Here is a 22,149-nt window from a genome sequence, read left to right on the forward strand (position 1 = left end):
GTGCCAGGCTGGTATAAGCCGAGTGGATTTTCACCAAGAAACTAGACCCAGCCACCCAGCCCATACTCACAGTCTTATCATTCCTCCCATTCATTTACCCATTCACTCAACAAACATTTATTGAAGGCCTGTTAAGTGCTAGGTACTAATCTTTAGAACCTACTCTATGGCTTTTCAGTCCATCTTGCCTTCACTCACTTTTTTTGACAAACCAGGCAGACGACGGTGTAGGAAATGTATATTTAATCATTCTCTTGAACGATCAGCACTCTAAAATCAGTTTTCCATAACAATATGTAATACAGTCACCGTGGCTCCAAGGTCCAGGAAGGCAGTGGTTAACACATGAAAAGTGTGGGAAGGGGGCTGGAAACATATTCTTTTCCATCAAAGCTTCATTCCTCAGGGCCTCAATTCCAAGTCATTGTCTTTGCTTTCAAAAGTCTCTGTGTGCTTCGTGAAAAGTATATGTTTGTTGCCTTAATTTGAATCGTGGCCAGGCAGGGTCTGGAGATCTAAATTCAGAGTAAGAAAACCTGAGCTAGAACTCAGGCAGCTCTCTTACAGAACTGGGCTTGCAGGGTAGAATGAAAGGAAAGAAACTTAGAAGCTCAACAAGCTGAAGATAATCCCATCAGGCATTTCCCACAGGCCTTGTCAACTCTGTTCGCTGAGAGATGTTATCCTGGTGCCTGATAGAGTTCTGGCTCTCTGTGCTGAGGCAGCAGCCAAACAGACAGAATGCTTACTTGCCAGTAACTAATGTGAGGAAGCAGACAGCTTTGTTGGCTCCCCTCTTTCTAGGCCCTTTTCTACTCGAAACCAGGGTTTCTTAGCCCTGACACAGTTGACCCTTCGGATTGGGTAATTGTAATGGGGAGACATCCTGTACATGGTAGGAGGTTAAGCAGCATCCCTGGTCTGTATCCGCTAGATGCTAGTAGCACTGTATCCTCCTCCACTCCCTCACTGTGGTAACAAAAATTGTCTTCAGACATTCCCCTGGGGATGGGGGGGCGAAATCACCCCAGCTGAGTCCCACTGCTCTAGATGCTATTGAAAACTGAGGTCATAGCTGTCCATGCAGGACGGAAAGGAGAAGCCTCAGAGCTTGTGATGACATAATGCCATCTATTCAGGGTGAAAGGTCCTTCCCTGGACCATTCACGGATGAACATCATTTGAGAAATAAATCCACATTTGTTTAAAAAGAAGGTGCTCAGTTTATTTATAAAATCAGTGTTGCCGACTGCTTTGTTTATGCTAAAATTATGATCATTTTTCTTTTCTTTGGCATTTGTCAGTTGGGAAGGGAAGCTGAGACACCTTTGGAAGCATCATAAAAAGTAAATCGTTTGACCCATTACTAAAATGCAGCTGCCCCTGAGTTGCGAAGTGGCAGTCAATTAGCAGCATCTTAGAGTACCTACTACAGCTTAATTTGTGGAATATAAGATGTGGATATATTGGGATAGGCTTTCCAGGAGTTTCCTCAGAGCAGCATTACAGCACATATAACTAAAAATTCAGAGACAAAGGACATTCACTCTCCTATCCTCTCACTCCCCAGGTGATAGGTAGGGGGAGGTCCCTGAGATCTGGGATCACTTGTTCCATGTGCACTTTACTTATCACTCTTAACACACTTGCCTAGTTCAGATGAATTATTTTCCCAACTTCTAATATGCCTCTGAAGATAGATTTATCTTGTTCATGTTGGAGTCTTTTGCTTTTGGCTTCCTTTTGTTTCTTGTTCTTGTTTGTTCACTCCAGACTTCCAGATATGAATTCATTTCCTCCCAGAAATATAAAACTAGGTCATATCTGGTGGTGAAATACTTGTGTAGATCCCTGGGATTGTGGAAATAACAGCAATAAGATACCATTATAGCCATTTACAAAACAATTATTGAGAACTGAGGGCTTCCCTGCCACTGCGTGGTGTATCTCTTGTTTAGAAAGGGGCTTATTTTTCAGTATTTTGATGTTGTTCTATTGAGGCCACATGGTCCCATGGGTTGCTGGGGAAAAAGAGATAGCTTGAATCTCTCCTTTGCGGGGTATCATCCCAGTGGCAGTCTCAAGGAAGAGACGGGTCCTCATAGTAAATGAGAACTGAAAGGAGTCTGGGCAGTCTCCTGAATAGAGGTGGAAGGGTGGTTTCTGCCGCAATTCCTAACCAGGGAGTGTGTGTGGCCTAAAATGCCATGACTCATTATATTGTGTGTCTCAAATAATGTTCTATTCATTTACTTTTATTAATTTTTTTTGAGATAGGGTCTCACTCTGTTGCCCCGCCTGTAGTGCAGTGGTGCAAACAAAGCTCACTGTAGCCTCAGCCACCTGGGCTCATGCAATCCTTCCACCTCAGCCTCCTGAGTAGCTGGGACCACAGGTGCACCTCCATGCCTGGCTAATTTTTTAATTTTTTTGTAGAGATGGGGTCTCACCATATTGCCCAGGTTGGTCTTAAACTCCTGGGCTCAATCAGTCCTCCCATCTTGGCCTCTCAAAGTGCTGGGGTTATAGGTGTGAGCCTCTGTGCCCAGCCTTATTCATTTACTTTAAAAAATCTACTTGATTTATGGTTATTCCTCTATGGTGCCAGGGAGGAAGAGGTGGACTGCAGCTAACTGGGTAATTGTATGTAAGCCTACATGCGCTGCCTGTGAATATTATCCATTAGATGTATGTCATGGCTTTTTTTTTTAAGCTGTCAATTATTACTGTAAGGGAATACAAGGTAAAGATGAGTCAGCTATGTTATATAGGACATTTTATTTAGTTGCAGGTTATTAAACACTCATTTGCAGTGTTGTGGGGAATCAGCGAGAGAAAAAAGTGCTTTTCCCTGTACTAGTGAGATTCCCAAGTTACAGTTTCCTTAGGGAAATCTCTGCTGACAACTGCGGAGGATTGGAAATGATGAAAACTGGCGGGTTTCCTTACAAAGAATCTCCTTTGTTCGCTGCACTATAGTGAAATCTTGGAGAACAAGAGAAGGAATGAAAAGAAGCAGATCAACAGATCTTTACCTGCCCCTGAGGACTTAGCAATGTAGGCAAGGAATACATGCGCCTTGGAGAGTGTAAGCTATAAATCATACATGCATGCCAAGAGGATGTAAAATACAAAGACCCTCGGGAAGGTGGGATATAAGCTAGGAAGCACTTTCCTAAAATGGATAAAGGAAGTAGTGGGTATAAATTGCCATAGAGTAGAGAAGATTTTCAGGAAAAGACAGTGAGGGAGGGAGCAAGACCAGAAAGTAACGGTAGGTAGCAGGTAGTGGTAGGCAGCAGTAGTGGTAGGTAGTAATGGTGGGTAGGTATGTGTCTGTGACTTTAACTTTGATATAGTAATACCCAGAGAGTCACTTTAGGCTCTGGAGCAAAGGAAGGCTATGATGAAATCATGTTTCAGAATACTTCGATTCTGGCACCGTGTTTCCTATCAGCTAAAATAGGGAAAGGAAGGAGCAGGCACAGTGTTTCAAAACCAGTCTGGGTGTGAGATGATGAAGGCTGGATTAGGGTCCATCTGAGAGGCAACATGGGAAAATGTGATAGGTAGGGGTTAAGAAATTGACATGAGGGACAGAGGGGAGACAAAAATAGCTCTGAGGCTCTAAACCTGGAGGCTTGGTGGGGATGCCACTGAGTAATATGGGAGTATCAACTGGAATTTCATGATCTCAGCTTTCTACACATTTCATATGCAGAGGAATATTCAAAAGGAAATATCCTAACAACCATTGGAGCCAGAGGACTGAAGTGAGAAGGAAATCTCAGCAGGAGGGCTAGTTGGTGAGTCATCTGCCAACTGTCCACGGGGGCCGGCTGGAGGGGCAGGGAGGGGTTTTCATGTGAATGATGATATGCACGTCATTATGCTTTATAAATAACAGTGAAATTCAGGGTCATTAGTCAGGGCTAAATATCTCTTTCTCTTCAATAAGTTATTTTGCCTTCATTGATGACTGAGTAACTGATAAGGTATTTGAATTTACACAAATACTTGAATTGTATGTTATTTTTACTGTGGGTCTGTCAATGAAGTCTAGGCTGTTTGCTTACCTAACAAATGATTACCTTTCCCAGTACTAGTGGAAATAATTTTACAGCCCTGGTGTCATTAAATGTTTCTCTGTGTGGCTGATGCTGAAGGCTATCCGACTCTCATTAGGAGCACAAGCACCCACAGAACCAGTCTCCCACACTATTTGTGATTAATCTCACCTGTTGTAACAATGACTTTGCATGCTTTTTTTGTGGCCGAGGCACATTATTTTAGCATCAGGTAAGGGGCGAGAGGCAGAAGTGCCCAGCTGATGGCAAGGAAAGAAGAGACACACAGAGAAGCCTTTGAGTTTAGCAGCTGTAGGTGACTCCGTCTTTTGATCTCAGATTCTGTGAAGGGAGAGAAAAAGTTAAGGGTCAGCAGGAGAAGCTGGATATCTTCTTCACATGACTGGTTAGCAAAGAAAAGTACCTGAAAAACAGAACAAGTTGTTCCTAATACAGGCAGTTTTTTACCCTTTGCCCACCTTTCCATAACTGGCTTAAAAATAGAGTTTTCTCTTTCTTCAAAGAAAATTCCATTCTGTGGTCCACTCCAGTGAACATTCAGCCGAATGAAAAACTATACCAATAGAGAGATTGTTATTGGTTACCAAATAAAGAATAGGCTAAACAAATAGCCATGGCCAGTTCTTGGCTTGAGATGCATTTTTCCTCCAGGCAGTGATCTTTAAAGGATCCATGTCATTACATTAGCTTTCATCATACCATTATAAAGTGTCTGGGAAGTATTATTCCCATTCTGAAGTAGAGAAAGGTAGATGTAAAGAAATGAAATAATACTTCTTTTGCTCGATTTCCTCCCTAGACAATCCTATCTCTCTCTCTCTTTTTTTTTTTTTTTTTGAGACAGAGTCTCGCTCTGTCGCCAAGGCTGGAGTGCAGTGGCCGGATCTCAGCTCACTGCAAACTCCACCTCCCGGGTTTACGCCATTCTCCTGCCTCAGCCTCCCGAGCAGCTGGAACTACAGGCCCCCACCACCGCACCTGGCTAGTTTTTTGTATTTTTTAGTAGAGACGGGGTTTCACTGGGTTAGCCAGGATGGCCTCGATCTCCTGACCTCGTGATCTGCCCGTCTCGGTCTCCCAAAGTGCTGGGATTACAGGCTTGAGCCACCGCGCCTGGCCCCAATCCTATCTCTTTTATTTCATTTCAGCTCTGTCACTTACCAGCTGTGTGGCTTTAGGCAAGTTACTCAATATATGTGCTCCAGTTTCTTCATCTATAAATAGGGCTAAAATACTAATAACCTACTTCATAGGGTTCTTACGAGGATTAATGAGTTAATGCATGCCAAGCACTTAGAACAGTGTCTGGCCCATAAGCACTCCATAAGTATTGGCTGTAAAAACGACAATGGAACCAACATCACTCAAGCCTACTAAGCATCACTTTCATGCTGGTCATTTCCAAGTCTACCTCCTTAGTTTGAACTCTGTCCTGAGTTCCACATCTAGATTTCCAGTTGCTGCTAGATATGTCGTTTAAAAACATAATTATTCAGTAAATATTTCTGAGTACCTACTATTGGGGTTCAAAGGAGTCCAGTAAATAACAGCCTCTTCCCCAGCTTAGCTCTGAACCAATTAAAGAGAAGGACAAAAAAGTAAGGCAACTGGAAGATCAAAATATCAACTTTAGTGCTGAAAATCTGTTAATAGAGAATGAGGCTTTGTAGGCAGGCAAGTGGGCTACAGCCTAGACTCCCCAGTCAGACAGAACCAGACTGGCACAAGTCTACTGCAAGAGCAGATTCTACCCCTGAACAACTGACGGCCTGGAGGAGCACAGCAGAATGGACACGGGCTTCCTAAGCGTTAGCAAAAACGAAGAGAAAAAGAAGGAGCTGAGCTACTTATGTCCAGCTGCTCCTAATACACTCATCAATCAGATAAATTAATTCCTTGTTCTCCGGGGAAGAGTGAAAGAGGGAGGAAGAGAGAGGCTAAAAAGATTACACTGGTGGGGATCCCTTCCCATAAAAGGAAATATATGGAGTAAGGGTGTAGTGTTTTCCTCAAAACCTATCACATGCCGGAGTATTGTGCTAAGCACTGGGCATCTCTACCTGGGTACACTATGGGCATTTTAAATTGAACATCTCTAAAACTCTCATCTACTCCTCATACATGTTGCTCCTATGTTTTGGGTTTCTTTTTTTTGCTGGTAGCATCACCAACCTTCTAAGTATCCTGGGTAGAAATATCAAACCCATTTTGACTTGTGATTTCTCTTGACTTTCACATTTGCATCACCAAGGACTGCACATTATTTTGTTTAAGCAACTTTTGATTCTTCCCCCTTTTCTTTCCCATTGCCCCTGCCCCAGTTAACACTCTCACAATTTCTCCCCCAGACCATTACTGTAAGCTCCTGACTTCATGTCTTCCCATTTTATCCAAACCATTTTTTGTCTTCCAGCCTGAACTCTGCCTTATCTATGGATCCACTTCAGCCATAATTAACAACCCTTTCCCATAAGTACTAAATCTACACTGTGATTAATTTCTCTTTTGATACTTACACTATTCATTTCAGTATCTCAGGGTGCTTAAAAAAGTGCTGTGAACATACTTGGCACACAATAGATATTTGTTAAATGAATGACCTAAATTAGTAGTATAAGCAGAGAACACAGGATGTAAATCCCATGGCCCCACTTAATTGTTTAAAAACATGTATGGAGCACCTACTTTGTGTATAACAATAAGAAATTCTGCTATTTTCTTAATTTTGAGCTACTAAACGTTGTATTTCATCCTAGACTGACACTTCAAACACTTGTTTTGATGTATCCAACAAGCATGTAAAGAAGAAAGATCTATTAATTGAATAAAAGGTGTGCTCAATGTCTATGTCTTGTTCAGTTATGGCTCTTGCTACTAGAAGACATTATTTACACAGTTTGGAGCTTTTTACTGAGAACTGGACTGAGATACTGTTGTCAGCACCCATTGTTTTAAATGACCAATACTTCAGTCCCTCCTTCCTTGAGTCCCTCCTTCTCTTCTGGGAAGGCCTTTCATCAGATACTGACTCATTGGCCTAGGTATGGGCAGCTGACCCAAGTTGAGTCAAAGTCCTTCTTGGGAATGTAGCATGAGACTGATGAATTGAGGTTCAGTCTCATCACTCTCTTAAGAGATTTTTAACTATAGGTACGCTTGGCAACCACGTCTTGCCATATGGACTAAAACAAGAGAGAGTAAAGAAAGAATTAAGTAGAAATGAGAGACAAAGAATCTCAATGGGATTTAAGTTCCTGGTTCCAGCTGTTCCTGAAGTCAACTGAACTTCCTGTCTTTGGTTCCATGACATTCCAGTACACTTCATACATTTCCCTTTCAGCCTAGGTTTATTTATACCCGTTTTCTGTTACAGGCAACTAATAATCCTAACCAGGATAGTTGCCAGTTTGTTCCTCAAGATGGCGCAAGAGCTCTCACTCTCACATACGATTTTTTAATTAGATACTTTTAAGACATTGCAGTAAAAACACAACAAATGTACCATCTTAACCATTTTTAAGTGTACAGTTCAGTAGTGTATATCCACATTGTTTTTTTTTTTTTTTTTTTTTTTTTTTTTTTTTTTTTTTGAGACGGAGTCTCGCTGTGTCTCCCAGGCTGGAGTGCAGTGGCGTGATCTCGGCTCACTGCAAGCTCCGCCTCCCGGGTTCACGCCATTCTCCCGCCTCAGCCTCCTAAGTAGCTGAGACTACAGGCGCCCGCCACCACGCCCGGCTAGTTTTTTGTATTTTTAGTAGAGACGGGGTTTCACCATGTTAGCCAGGATAGTCTCGATCTCCTGACCTCGTGATCCACCCGCCTCGGCCTCCCAAAGTGCTGGGATTACAGGCTTGAGCCACCGCGCCCGGCTATCCACATTGTTATAAAACAAATCATTAGAACTTTTTCATTTTGCAAATCTGAAACTCTATACTCATTAAACAAAAACCTCTTTCTCCTTCAACTCCTCCACCCTGCCCTCTGCTAACCACCGTTCTACTTTCTGTTTCTGTGAATTTGACTGCGTTAGGTGCCTTGTTTAAAACATACAGTATTTGTCTTTTTGTGACTGGCTTATTTCACATAGCATAATGTCCTGAAAGTTCATTCATGTCGTAGCACATAATAGGATTTCCTTCCTTTTTGAGCCTGAATGTTATTCTATTGTATGTGTATACCATATTTTATCTAGTCATCTACTAATGGACATTTTGGGTTGATTCTACCTCTTGACTTTTGTGAATAGTGCTACTGTAACCACGGATGTGCAAATAGATCTGATTCAGACTCTGTATTCTTTTGGAGGCATACCCAGAAGCAGGACTGTTAGATCATATGGTAGTGCATCCAGAATTGGTTGCTTCTGGTGGGTTCTTGGTCTTGCTGACTTTAAGAATGAAGCTGCGGACCCTCGCGATGATTGTTATTTTTTTTATTTTTTATTTTTTTCCTCTTTGAGACGGAGTCTTGCTCTGTTGCCCAGACTGGAGTGCAGTGGCACGATCTCGGCTCACTGCAAGCTCCACCTTCGAGGTTCACGCCATTCTCCTGCCTCAGCCTCCCGAGTAGCTGGGACTACAGACGACCACCACCACGCGCGGCTAATTTTTTGTATTTTTTTTTTTTAGTAGAGACGGGGTTTCACTGTGTTAGCCAGGATGGTCTCAATCTCCTGACCTCGTGATCCGCCCGCCTCAGCCTCCCAAAGTGCTGGGATTACAGTTGTAAGCCACCACGCCTGGCCTGAGTGTTACAGTTCTCAAACACGTTGTGTCTGGAGTTTGTTTCTTCAGATGTTCAGATATGGCACGTCTGGAGTTGCTTGCTCCTCCTGGTGGGCTCCTGGTCTCGCTGACTTCAGGAATAAAGCCACAGACCACTTCAGTGAGTGTTACAGCTTTTAAAGGTAGTGCAGACCCAAAGTGTGAGCAGCAGCAAGATTGATCGTGAACAGCGAAAGAACAAACCATCCACAACCTTGGAAAGGGACCCCAGTGCGTTGCCGCTGCTGGCTCGGGTGGCCAGCTTTTATTCCCTTATTTAGCCCTAACCACATCCTGCTGATTGGTCCATTTTACAGAAGGCTGATTAGTCCATTTTACAGAGTGCTGATTGGTCCGTTTTTACAGAGTGTTGATTGGTGCATTTACAATCCTTTAGCTTGACACAGAGCGCTGATTGGTGCATTTACAATCCTCTAGCTAGGCAGAAAAGTTCTCCAAGTCCCCACTTGACCCAGGAAGTCTGGCTGGCTTCACCTCTCAGTAGTTATTTTTTTAAATTGTTTTGATGACACTTTATACTATTTCCTATAGCAGTTGCACCATTTTACAGTCCCACCAACAGTGCGTTAGGGTTCCAATTTTTCCACATCCTCACCAACATGTTATTTTCTGTTTTTGCTTTATTTTGTTTTGCTTTTAGAGTAGCCACCCTAATGGGCATTAGGTGATATCTCATTGTGGTTTTGACTTGCATTTCTCCGATAATTAGTGATTAGCATCTTTTCATTTGCCTTTTAGTTATTTTTATATCATCTTGGGATGAATCTGTCTTCAAGTACTTTGCCCATTTTAAAATGAAGTTATTTGATTTTTGTTGTTGTTGAGTTGTAGGAATTCTTAATATATTATGGATTGAAATCCCTTATTTAGATAAATGATTTATAAATATTTTCTCACATTCCATAGGCTACTTTTGTGTGTGTGTGTGTGTGTGCGTGCGCAATTTATTTTTAAAATTGATATATCAGAGTTGTAGATAATTTTGGGTTCATATGTATAATTTCAAATTAAAAAATCATAAGAATATGATTTATTCAGTTAGATTCAGCAAACATTTATAGGGTACTTATAATGTGTAAGGTATTTTGTGCCCAGTGCTAGGTTTGATTTAAATGGCGGCCTCCTGACATACTCCTTTCACTACAGTTTGAACCCAGTTTAGCCCCAGGAAGGATGGTCTTAAAAGTCATAATTCAGTCTATGCATTCTCTTGATACTAGCTCAACCTAAGGTTTTGTATGCACTAAAGCACTGCAGGGAGACTAGGGTGCTGGGTCTTCTCAGCCAGTTCTCAGCTAGGGTGCTGGGAGACCAGTTCCATCTAAGGGTTTCAGATTAATCCTGAGCCAAATTAGTGGGATCATGAGTCAGTCCCATGAGGGATGAACAAAACTAAGTCAGACTCCAGACTTTAGTCTTCAGATTCACAGGCTTCTCAAAGTCAGGATGGAACCAAACCTTGGTTTCTAGCCTAAGATTTGGAGGGCTTGAAGTCCAGCTGAACATATCAAAGATGTCAAGTAATTAATTATCACTTCCCCACTGCTATGCCAAGGTAGTCCTACCGAGTTACACAGAGCCTCAGAATCCTAAACACTGTTCCCCAGACAACCGGTCAATGAGAAAGCATACAAGATGAAACCTAATTGCCATCTTCGACCTATATGTCATACATATTGTTTTTGTGTTGGGCTTTCTCTTATGTAATACAATCTTAACTGGAATTGAATAATCAAACTCTTAGTGAAGAGGACTCTATAGAGATTTTTTTGCCTTGGTATATATATATATCTATTAATGTAATTAAATTTTAATTTAGATTTTACTCTTTCCCCAGTAAATCCATACAAAAGTAGGGAGGAACCCACCTGTCACTTTGATATCCCCTGTTGCTTTGGCAATGTCATTTTCAATCATACAGGAGTATGTGTTGTTGATCGTAACATTGTACAGCACAGACACAACCTTCATGGTCACATTCTCAGAGTTCAGCTCAAAGCTGGTATTGGAGACTTCCGAGAAGTTGGCTCCCTGGTCAACTTGGGATGCCCAGACCACTGTGGGCTGGGGGAACCATCGGGGAGCTTCACACCGCAAGGTCTCTGAGCTGGCGTTATAGTCCACATTCACCTCTGGCATGCTGAAGGCTGCAGGGTCAAAAGTCAAAAAGGGCAGATGCCAAAGTCAGACACATAAGACAATACAGCCTTTGAAGTGCTAGGTCTTAAAAATGCAGTCTTCTTTTTTTTTTTTTTTAACCATTGAAGCTACTCAGTACTTCCTCAGAGGTCCATCTGTGTGTGGCCAATTGTATTATAGGCACGAATAATTATTTGTTCATAGTATTGCTATACATCACAACCCTTTGGCCAATCACAGACCCCAAGGACCTAGATTCTAGGTATATTATTGTTACAATAGATAATTTTCTCCAAGTAAGAGGAACTTCAGTGGTCATAAAAAAGCTTATCCCTTAGGAAAACTAGGCATTTTCCTAGGGACCTATGAAGCTTCCGGATTTTATGTATTTTTCTCCCTGGAGGATAAAGTTAGAGTGGGGAGGGAGAAGGAGAAAGAAGAAACAAACAGCATTCATCTATCACCCAGAGAAATTCCATCTACAAGCTTTGTCATCACAGAGATTTGGAGTTTGCTTGGGTAGAGACTGTCCAGCTCTGGTATCCAGGGATAGAAATAGAAATTTGTTTTCCTCCAAGGTAATTCTCCTCACTGGAGAGGTAACTGCATTTTGAAATTAAGACTTAGCTTCCCCCCATATCCAGGCAGAGAGACAGTTGTGGAAAAGTTAAAGCCTGGACTTTTTATGGGGGCAAAATATAATTTATTAATTTATTTGGCATCTTCCTTTACCTGGGACTGAGCTGGTGCTGAGTAGGTAGTAAAAGGAAAGCCCTTGCCTAACCCTTAAGGAGTCTGTTATCGAGCAGGGGAGACAAGACTCATATGCTCGGAGCAGGCAGGGAACACGCTCTTGGGAGATGATGTGGGAAACTAAGTTTACATGACAAGGAACCACCATTCATTGAGGGTATACTCTGTGCCAGTACTGTATTCCAGACCTTATTTCATTTGTTCCTCACAACACTCCTGTGAATACTATTATCCCCATTAAAAAACAAATCAACTTTTAATTTTGAAATAATTTCGGGTGTACAGAAGAGTTACATAGAAGGTATAGAGTTCTGGCATAAGCCTCACCCAGTTTCCTCTAATGTTAACATCATAAATAACCAATGTGCATTAGTCAAAACTGAGAAACCGGCCAGGCGCAGTGGCTCATGCCTGTAATCCCAGCACTTTGGGAGGCTGAGGTGGGCAGATCACCTGAGGCTGGGAGTTCGAGACCGGTTGACCAACATGGAGAAAGCCAGTCTCTACTAAAAATACAAAATTAGCTAGGTGTGGAGGCACATGCCTGTAATCCCAGCTACTTGGGAAGCTGAGGCAGGAGAATCACTTGAACCCAGGAGGCAGAGGTTGTGGTGAGCCTAGATTGCGCCATTGCACTCCAGCCTGGGCCACAAGAGCGAAACTCCATCTCGGAAAAAAAAAAGAAAAAACAGAGAAACTGTCATCGGTACATTACTATCAATTAAATACCAGATTTGATTTGTATTTCAAGTTTTTCCACTAATGTTCTTTTTCTGTTCCAGGATTCCATCCAGAATACCACCATGCTTTAGTCATCATGTTGCCTGATTTTCTTCTAGTCTGTCATGTTTTCCCAATTTCTGTATATTCCATGACCTTGACTGTTTTGAGTAGTACTGGTTAGGTATTTTGAGGAGTACTGGTTAGGTATTTTCCATGACCTTGACAGTTTTTGAGGAGTACTGGTTAGGTATTTTGTAGGACGACCCTCTGTTGGAATTCATCTGATGTTTTTCTCCTGATTAGACTGAGGTTACAGGTTTGAGAGAGGAAGAGCACAGGAGGCAAAGTGCCCGTCTCATGACATCATATCAGAAGGAACATGCTGTTAACATGACTTATCAATGATGTTAACCTGGATCACCTGACTAAAGCAGTGTTTGCTGGATTTCTTTGCAAGCTGGATTTCACTAAGTCCAATATACCCTGAGTGGGGTAGGGAAGGTTTCAAGCTCCATTTTCCGGAGGGGAAGAGATCTAAATAAATTATTTGGAATTCATCTGTAAGGGGAATTTGTTTCATATCCCTCATTTATTTAAAAAGTATGAAGTCATATGTATTTATTCTATACCTTTGAGTTATAATTCAATACTGTGTTATTTATTTTATTGCTTAAATTGCTACAGCTTTGCCATTAGAAGCTCTTTCAGTTGGCTCCAGTATCCCTTTGACATGACCCCATTTTAAGATGAAGAAACTGAGGCTCAGAGAGATTGCTTTGCCCAGGTCACTGTACGTACACAGGTCTGAGTCTAGATCTGAGCTTCGAATCATTGCACATACATGTTATGAGGTGTGCAAGAAAGGCCTGTGTATACTAGTTTAGGCTGGAAAGGCCCGGTTTCGGTCTATCCTTCAAGGCTGCCCTCCAATGCCAGCTTCTCCAGGGGGCTTTCCCGTGCCTCCCCTCCTATGCATTTGAACGGGATCTCTCTCTTCCTCTCAATCACTCTATTTATATTTCTCTTAAAGCATTTGATACACTTTACTAATTATTATCATTTACAGACTTTTATTATCTCTGTCTGGACACTTAACTCTGTGAGATCTATACTATGAGCTCTGCAAGGGTAAGGGAAATCTGTTTCATCGTCTTTGTACTCCTCACAGTACCTGAGTCCCTTGTATATAAATTCAGAAAATATATGTTAAATTGGGTTGGCAACAAAGGGTGGATTTCACTGTTGCCGGGGAAGGGGAATTAATAAGTTTAGAGGGCAGTGTTGTTTTCATTTTGGTTAGTTCCCTTTGAACTTCTAAAATGTGCGCACTGTCATGAGTCTCTGAAGGTACTGATTTCAGGACTGGACTTGGGTCTACTTAGCATGGAAATGTCTCAGGCTAGGCTGCTCTTATTAGCTATACCAGGGGCTACCACAAAAGAGACTACATTTATTTTGTCAAATAGAGAACACACCGGGAAATTCTGAAGCAGCGAGAACCCAGAACAAAAGATTTTTAAGGCCTCTCTTATAGTTGGCTACTTTTGGGGTTGGTGTGGGTCTTGGCCATAAAATGGCAAAAATAGCTGTTAGCAGAATTGGGAGCGTCATTGACTGATACTGGTCATAACATGATGTTTCATCAGCAACTCGTAATATTTAGCCTCAAATACTTTTGGTGCTTTAAAAAAATGTCTCTCCAAAAGTAACTCACCTCCAGTTTTATACTCAAGGTTAGCATTCCCCTTGCCTTTAGAAGTGATTATATAACATTTGTAGGTGCCAGCGTCTGTAAGTTGTACATTTTTCAGCCGCAGAGAGGCATTGCCAACTATCACTTGATCAGCAAACACTGCTGTCCGGCCTCTGAACATTTCATCCTGCTCCGACAGCTCATCTTTGCCTTCTTTGAACTCATGGACCAAGCCTATAACACCTTCCTTCAGCCATTGTATCACGATATCAGAAAGTTTGATGTCAGGTTCAAAAGTGCAGCTCAGGATTCCATCCTCCCCAATGTTCCCAGCTGAGGCAACAGTAGTGACTGTGATGGAGTGTCTCCCTGCAGTTCAGGAAGCAAAGATCAATGCTAAGGGAAGCCTTGGAACTTCTACAACAAAACCCTTCATTACTGAAAGCCAGACAGAGACTTCTGTGATAAATTAAAAATACAGAAGAACATGAGAGGCATTAAGAAAAAGAAGACAAGAAGAGAAAGAGCAGGAAGACAATCGTTTTGATATATATAGAGAGCAGATCTGTCATATATAATGGCTTATGTAAGACCAAGTAACCCAAACCCTGAGAACACATTGGACTTGGGGTTTGAAGATGAAAATTCAGGTCTTGATTTTGTCACTTAATAGCCATGTAACCTTCAATAAGTCATGTAACCTTCTTGGATCTTAATTAATTGGAGGTAACAATATCTGTCTTACCTACTGTATTAGTCCATTTTCACGCTGCTGATAAAGACATACCTGAGACTGGGAAGAAAAAGAGGTCTAATTGGACTTACAGTTCCACATGGCTGGGGAGGCCTCAGAATCATGGTGGGAGGTGAAAGGCACTTCTTACAAGGTGGTGGCAAGAGAAAAATGAGAAAGATGCAAAAGAGGAAACCCCTGATAAACCCATCAGATCTCATTAGACTTACTCAGTACCACAAGAACAGTATGGGGAAACTGCCCCCATGATTCAAATTATCTCCCACTAGGTCCCTCCCACAACACATGGGAATTATGAGAGTATAATTCAAGATGAGATTTGGGTGGGGACATAGCCAAACCACATAATTCCATCCCTGGCCCCTCCAAATCTCATGTTCTCACATTTCAAAACCAATCATGCCTTCCCAATAGTCCCCCAAAGTATTAACTCATTTCAGCATTAACTCAAAAGTCCACAGTCCAAAGTCACATCTGAGACAAGGCAAGTCCCTTTCACCTATGAGCCTGTAAAATCAAAATCAAGGCCGGGCGCGGTGGCTCAAGCCTGTAATCCCAGCACTTTGGGAGGCCGAGACGGGCGGATCACGAGGTCAGGAGATCGAGACCATCCTGGTTAATATGGTGAAACCCCGTCTCTACTAAAAAGTACAAAAAACTAGCCGGGCAAGGTGGCAGGCGCCTGTAGTCCCAGCTACTTGGGAGGCTGAGGCAGGAGAATGGCGTGAACCCGGGAGGCGGAGCTTGTAGTGAGCTGAGATCTGGCCACTGCACTCCAGCCTGGGCGACAGAGCGAAACTCCGTCTCAAAAAAAAAAAAAAAAAATCAAAATCAAGCTAGTTACTTCCTAGATACAATGGGGGTACAGGCATTGGGTAAATACAGTCATTCCAAATGGGAGAAATTGGCCAAAAAAAAGTAGTTACAGGGCCTATGCAAGTCCAAAATTTTAAAGCTCCAAAGTGATCTCCTTTGACTCCAGGTCTCACATCCAGGTCATGCTGATGCAAGAGGTGGGTTCCCATGATCTTGGGAAGCTCCGCCCCTGTGGCTTTGCAGGGTGCAGTCTCCCTCCCAGCTGCTTTCATAGGCTGGCGTTGAGTGTCTGTGGCTTTTCTAGAAGAATGGTGCAAGCTGTCAGTGGATCTACCATTCTGGGGTCTGGAGGACAGTGGCTCTCTTCTCACAGCTCTACTAAGTGGCACTCCAGTGGAGACTTTGTGTTGGGGCTTCAACCCCATATTTTCCTTCTGCACTGCCCTAGCAGAAGTTCTCCATGAGAGCCCCACTCCTGCAGCAATCTTCTGCCTGGCATCCAGGTATTTCCATACATCTTCTGAAATCTAGGTGGAGGTTCACAAACCCCAATTCTTGACTTTTGTGCACTCACAGGCTCAACACCACATAGAAGCTGCTAAGACTTGGGGTTTGCACCCTCTGAAGCCATGCCCAAGCCCCTTTTGGGCACAGCTGGAGCAGCTGGGACACAGGGAACAAAGTCCCTAGGCTGCACACAGCATGGGGACCCTGGGCCCGGCCCACAAAACTGTTTTCTCCTAGGCCTCCAGGCCTGTGATGGGAGGGGCAGCCATGAAGACCTCTCACATTTTCCCCATTGTCTTGGGGATTAATATTCAGTGCCTCATTACTTATGCAAATTTCTGCAGCCAGCTTGAAATTCTCCTCAGAAAATGGGTTTTTCTTTTCTTTCACATTGTCAAGCTGCAATTTTCTGAACTTTTATGCTCTGCTTCCCTTATACAACTGAATACCTTTAACAGCACCCAAGTTACCTCTTGAATGCTTTGCTGCTTAGAAATTTCTTCTACCAGATACCCCAAATCATCTCTCTCAAGTTCAAAGTTCCACACATCTCGAGGGCAGGGGCAAAATGTCGCCAGTCTCTTTGTTAAAACATAACAGGAGTCACCTTTCCTCCAGTTCTCAACAGGTTCCTCATCTCCATCTGAGACCACTTCAGTCTGGACCTTATTGTCCATATCACTATCAAGTTTTTGGTCAAAGCCATTCAACAAGTCTCTAGGAGGTTCCAAACTTTCCCACATTTTCCTGTCTTCTTCTGAGCCCTCCAAACTCTTCCAACCTCTGCCTGTTATCCAGTTCCAAAATTGCTTCCACATTTTCAGGTATCTTTTCAGCAGTGCCCCACTCTAGTGGTACCAATTTACTGTATTAGTCCATTTTCATGCTGCTGATAAAGAAATACCTGAGACTTGGAAGAAAAAGAGGTTTAATTGAACCTAACAGTTTCACATGGCTGGGTAGTCCTCAGAGTCATGATGGGAGGTGAAAGGCACTTCTTAAATGGCAGTGGCAAGAGAAAATGAGAAAGATGCAAAAGCGGAAACCCCTGATAAAACCGTAAGATCTTGTGAGACTTACTTACTACGAAGAGAACACTATGGGGGGAACTGCCCCCATGATTCAAATTATCTCCCAACAGGTCCCTCCTACAATACAAGGGAATTATGGGAGTATAATTTAAGATGAGATTTGGATGGGGACACAGAGCCAAACTATATCACCTACTTTAAAGGTTTCTTATGAGGATCAAATCAAATGGATATTAACTTGATTTGCAAACTGTAATTACACATATAAGGTATTGTTATTCTCAGTTAACCAGAAGTGGCACAGAAGTAAAATCTCATGTTAGCTAAATGTGGCTAGTCATTCTGAAGAATGCTGAATTCTAAAGTGCTATGACTTTTATCTCAATTTGAATGATGAAGAAACTAAGGCATTGAGAAAATAAGTGATTTGATCAAGTTTACAGTGCTGGCTGTAGCATAATGAAGAACTGTGTTTAATTCGGTTGACTTTTGGTTTAACATGAAAGCCACCCTCTCCTCTCCAAACATACCACCAGTAGAAATATTAATTATGTGCCAGCTGTATCCAACTACTTCTTCCTCACTTGGCCAGACTACAGCCCACCCAGTCAGGGAAGGATCAATCAGCTGTTCATTGTACACTGGGGGCTGCTGACTGAGGACACCTACTGGGGTGATTTAATTAACTGAATCTTCTTGAGAGGCTCTTTCTGTGACTTGGATATGAAACTAAGGGCAGATGGCCTTGGAGCCCAAGAAGAGAGTGGAGGAGACACAAAGAAGTATGGGGGAGAGACCATGGGAGAGGAAAATGGAAAGAGTCTTCTATCCCCAGAGCTGTCTTGGATCCTGGGGGTGTTCAGGTCTAGTTCTTGTCCTAATCTCTGCATATCCTTTAGACAAAACCTGATATTAAAGTGGCCTGCACAAATCTCTCTTTCTTACAGCCAAAAAAGCCCAACATAATGGGTCCTGAGCACTTCTTAACTGGACTTTTCAGCTTCTTTTTTTTTTTTTTGAGACGGAGTCTGGCTCTGTCGCCCAGGCTGGAGTGCTGTGGCCGGATCTCAGCTCACTGCAAGCTCCGCCTCCCGGGTTTACGCCATTCTCCTGCCTCAGCCTCCGGAGTAGCTGGGACTACAGGAGCCCGCCACCTCGCCTGGCTAGTTTTTTGTATTTTTTAGTAGAGACGGGGTTTCACCGTGTTAGCCAGGATGGTCTCGATCTCCCGACCTCGTGATCCGCCCGTCTCGGCCTCCCAAAGTGCTGGGATTACAAGCTTGAGCCACCGCGCCCGGCCTCAGCTTCTTTATTGATATTTCTACCTTTCATCTTTGCCTCCATCCAATCCACTTTACATGCATTAATCCTACAGGTAGACCTTCTTACAATATAATTTGAACATGTCTGTTTCCTAATCACTCATCTTTAATGGTTCCTAAGAGCTGTGGAATGGATTTCACATTTTCCAGCCTGACCTTCAAAGCCAAATACTGCCTGGTACATAGTAAATGCTCCATATATATTAGCTCTTATTGCTATCTTTGCAGCCCTATCTCCAACTACATCCTCTCATAGTCCATTCTGTCTATCTGTATCAAATTATTTGTTGATTTTCTGCCTTCAATAAAAAACACACAAACAAAGCAGACCTGTGTGTTTTTTTTAATGTAAGAGGTAAACATTATCGGCATAAGGATATCCTTGGCTCTTCTCCTTTTCCAGCCTATTAGGGGTTGGAATTACCTCATTGACTCCTAGACCTCTACAAAGTAAATGAGGGTAATGAATGAGGAAGAGAGAACTGGAGAAGCTAATCTAGATGGATTTGCAGCAGAAAGAACAGAAGGCTACTGATGGAAGAAAAATTATAGCTAGAAAAGGAGGAAGAGGAGACAAAAATAAGTACATAGCCTGTTTTGGAAGGATGTTTTAGAGGCTTGAGATTCTGAGAAGAGAGACTTTGGAAGCAGCTGCCATGCATGGCCATTCCTGTAGGAGATCTGGGAGAGGAATTATAAAAGGGGACAAAATGAAGTTTTTGTGGTGTAATAAGAACACAACACACCTCCATTCCCTGCGTTGGTATTTTCTTGAACATTGATTTAAAGATTCAGTTTGCTTTTCAAGTATTGTTACTTAAAGACTGATATCCAAGGCATCCCAGGCTAGCATGGGTTATACAATTACACTATGCGCCTTCACACCCCTGTTCATCTTGCACCTTTTAATTCACAGCTCACACTTCTTTACCACCAGTTATCCAAATTCTACTTATATTCAAGTCTGTTCAGATGGCAGCCCTCCCATGAAACCTTCTTTTAATTAACGAAAGGAAAAATTAGTAGATTCTCTCTTTACTTCCTTGTAACCTTTTTTTTTTTTTTTTTTTTTTTGCCTTTATTATAGCAGCTATCTCCCTCTACCTGGTCTCTAGTCTATCTCTGGAACTAGTTTGTGAGTGTTTCAAGAGCAGAGACTGTCTTAATCCTATCTGTAAGTCCTGTAGTGCCTACAGCTATGTTTCTGCAGAGAAAAATAATGTTTGTTGAGTTTATGAATAAATGAATAAATAAATGGAAATCAGTAGAAATCAAAGCATTGTTTGAGATAGGCTAAAATTATTGTAGGGGTAAGGGATGTTTGGCGAGATTACCACATCTAAGTTTTGGGGAAATGTGAGCCAGTGAAAAGGAAGGCAATAAAAATACAGAGAGGTTCACAATAAAATCATGAATCAAATACAACCATGTTAGAGCAAGGGTAAATTTGAGGGTTGTTGATAAAGTGCCGTTAAAGTTGAATTGAAAAATTACTTCTCAGAAAAAAAATACATGATTAGCATGGTTTATGGAAAGAATGAAATGGTAATGACATATCTTAGTTCAGTAATTGTATTACTGAATTAATTTTAATATGTTGGCCTTGAGCTCACAGGTAGGAAAACTAGCCACCTATCTCCCAGAGAAGTTAATGATTAAAAGCAGCAGCTGTAGAGTGCCCCAGGGACCTGCTGCAGGTTCTAGTCATTTAAGGTTGCATTAATGATGTGGCAGATGGAATGAGTGTAATGTTGATTAAATCCCCTCCACCTCAATGTCAAATAAAGAGAAATAAGAGCCAGTGAGAACTTAAAAAAACCACAGGGACCTAGCCATTGCTTTGCACCCAGAAAGCAGTCAATAAAATACTTGTTTGTTAAGTGAATAAATGATTGTTAAAAGTGATAAAATTTAATTTGCAAGCAACCACATGTAAATATTACTTCTCACAAGAAAAGAAACTATTCAGACTTGCAAACAAACATAGGCTCAAGGAGGATTATACCATCTGACCTCGTATGGCTCTCCAGGCCTATTGACCACCAGAGATTCTTTCTTATTTTTGTTTTTTGGAGACAGAGACTCACTCCACCAAAGATTCTTGTGTGATTTGTTGAGTCAAAGGACAAAAGGGCCCCATGGAGATGGGTTAGAGGCAGGTACCTATTGATAGAGAATTTATTAAATGGGCACAGATTTTAAGCATTTCATTAGCCTCTAAGATTTCATCAAACCCCTTTAAAATTGGAAGACTGAGCCACTTACTGAAAATTAATTATCCAGCTTGTGAGGGCTAATTACTACCACAGTTCCTGTCTGCATGAGGAAAGTGGGGCTGTTAAAGCGGGGGCAAGAGGAAACCTGAGCAGCTCTGTGTTCACACGGCAGGAGGGAGTACTATTCAATCAGTGCTCCGTTGTAGGAGCAGGAATATCCTGAAGTGGGGGTACGGGTAACACGAGGCAAGGATTCTTTGCAGAAACTATGATGCTAGGGCAGCCTACAGCACTGGATGAAACCTGGAAAATGAGCTGTCCTTTGAAATGACTCAGAAAGACAAGTTCTGTACATTCCAATAGCATAGAGAGCATGCTAGATGTCTTCAGCAGATGGTCATCAGCATCTGCTAAAACTCAGCTGTCCAGATGGGCACCACAGCACACGGCTTACAAAGTGGAAATGCAAAGATTAACCTTGGGATCACACCTGTGAGTGCCACTCTTGCCAAAGAAGACGGTGGGGTTGAGAGAACAGTTCGTTCTGTGAGAAGAAATTTAAAAGGACACTGGGCCAGGCCAGATACGGAACAATGTAGGAAAGCAGCAGAACATGGTGTTTGAGAACATGGCACAGGTACAGGCTGTCTGGGTTCAAGTCCCAGCTCTGCCACTTATTGGATATGTAACCTTGGTCAAGTTTTCCAACCCTTTATTTCATAATTTTTTAAAATCTGTAAAATGGCGATACTTCCTTAGAGAGTTCTTGAAAGGACTTAATGATACGATGCAGGTAAAGTGCTTAATACAGTACCTGAGTTGCCACATGCTAAACCTTAAATCAGTATTGATATTGATAACCATTATTAACTAGAATCATTTGGAAAGATTGCAGATCAGAGCCCCAGGAGGTAAGGAAAGCAACATTTCACTAAATGTTTGCTTACAGTGACTCATTTTAAGCCATGAGAGAATAAGAATGACCATTATGCCCATTTATGGATAAGGATAGAGACTCCGTGAGGTTAAATGGCTTGCTGAATGCCTTGGATCTAACTGTTAGTGGAGTCAGGGTCAGACACAACCTGGTCTGGTCCTGAGCCTATGTCCTTTCTACCATATTTTGCTGATACCCAGGGCCAGATTGAGACATGTAGAGTGCCAACCCAATAAGAAGGTATCCCTACTTCACTTAAAAATCCAAACAACTAAAAACCACAAAATAAGTGTAAGAAAGGCCCATAGCTGTTTATTTTCTCAGATGACTCAGAGTTTTTTTTTTGGACAGATCAAATATTTTCTAAATAAACTGTGCGATGTTTC

General features: G+C 42.1%; 1 protein-coding gene across 5 annotated transcripts in view; it reads right to left on the bottom strand.

Moving 5' to 3' along the window:
• Nucleotides 1-224: 224 nt before the first annotated feature.
• The window catches only part of VTCN1 (V-set domain containing T cell activation inhibitor 1), a 71,728-nt gene continuing 49,803 nt past the window's right edge, over nucleotides 225-22,149 (bottom strand). For 3 of the 5 annotated variants that reach the window (XM_025393534.1, XM_025393547.1, XM_025393542.1), the window contains exons 3-6: nucleotides 14,202-14,549; nucleotides 10,741-11,019; nucleotides 4,239-4,409; nucleotides 225-1,851 (exon numbers count right to left, since the gene is read on the bottom strand). In XM_025393534.1, coding sequence (XP_025249319.1) covers nucleotides 4,285-4,409; nucleotides 10,741-11,019; nucleotides 14,202-14,549 — 752 coding nt within the window. In that variant the 3' untranslated portion in view covers nucleotides 225-1,851; nucleotides 4,239-4,284. Of the gene's footprint in view, nucleotides 1,852-4,238; nucleotides 4,410-10,740; nucleotides 11,020-14,201; nucleotides 14,640-22,149 lie in introns of all 5 variants that reach the window. The other 2 variants (XM_025393558.1, XM_025393569.1) reach the window with 2 other exon arrangements.

The sequence above is a fragment of the Theropithecus gelada genome, chromosome 1 (assembly GCF_003255815.1).
Source record: "Theropithecus gelada isolate Dixy chromosome 1, Tgel_1.0, whole genome shotgun sequence".
In the NCBI taxonomy this organism is placed as follows: Eukaryota; Metazoa; Chordata; class Mammalia; order Primates; family Cercopithecidae; genus Theropithecus; species Theropithecus gelada.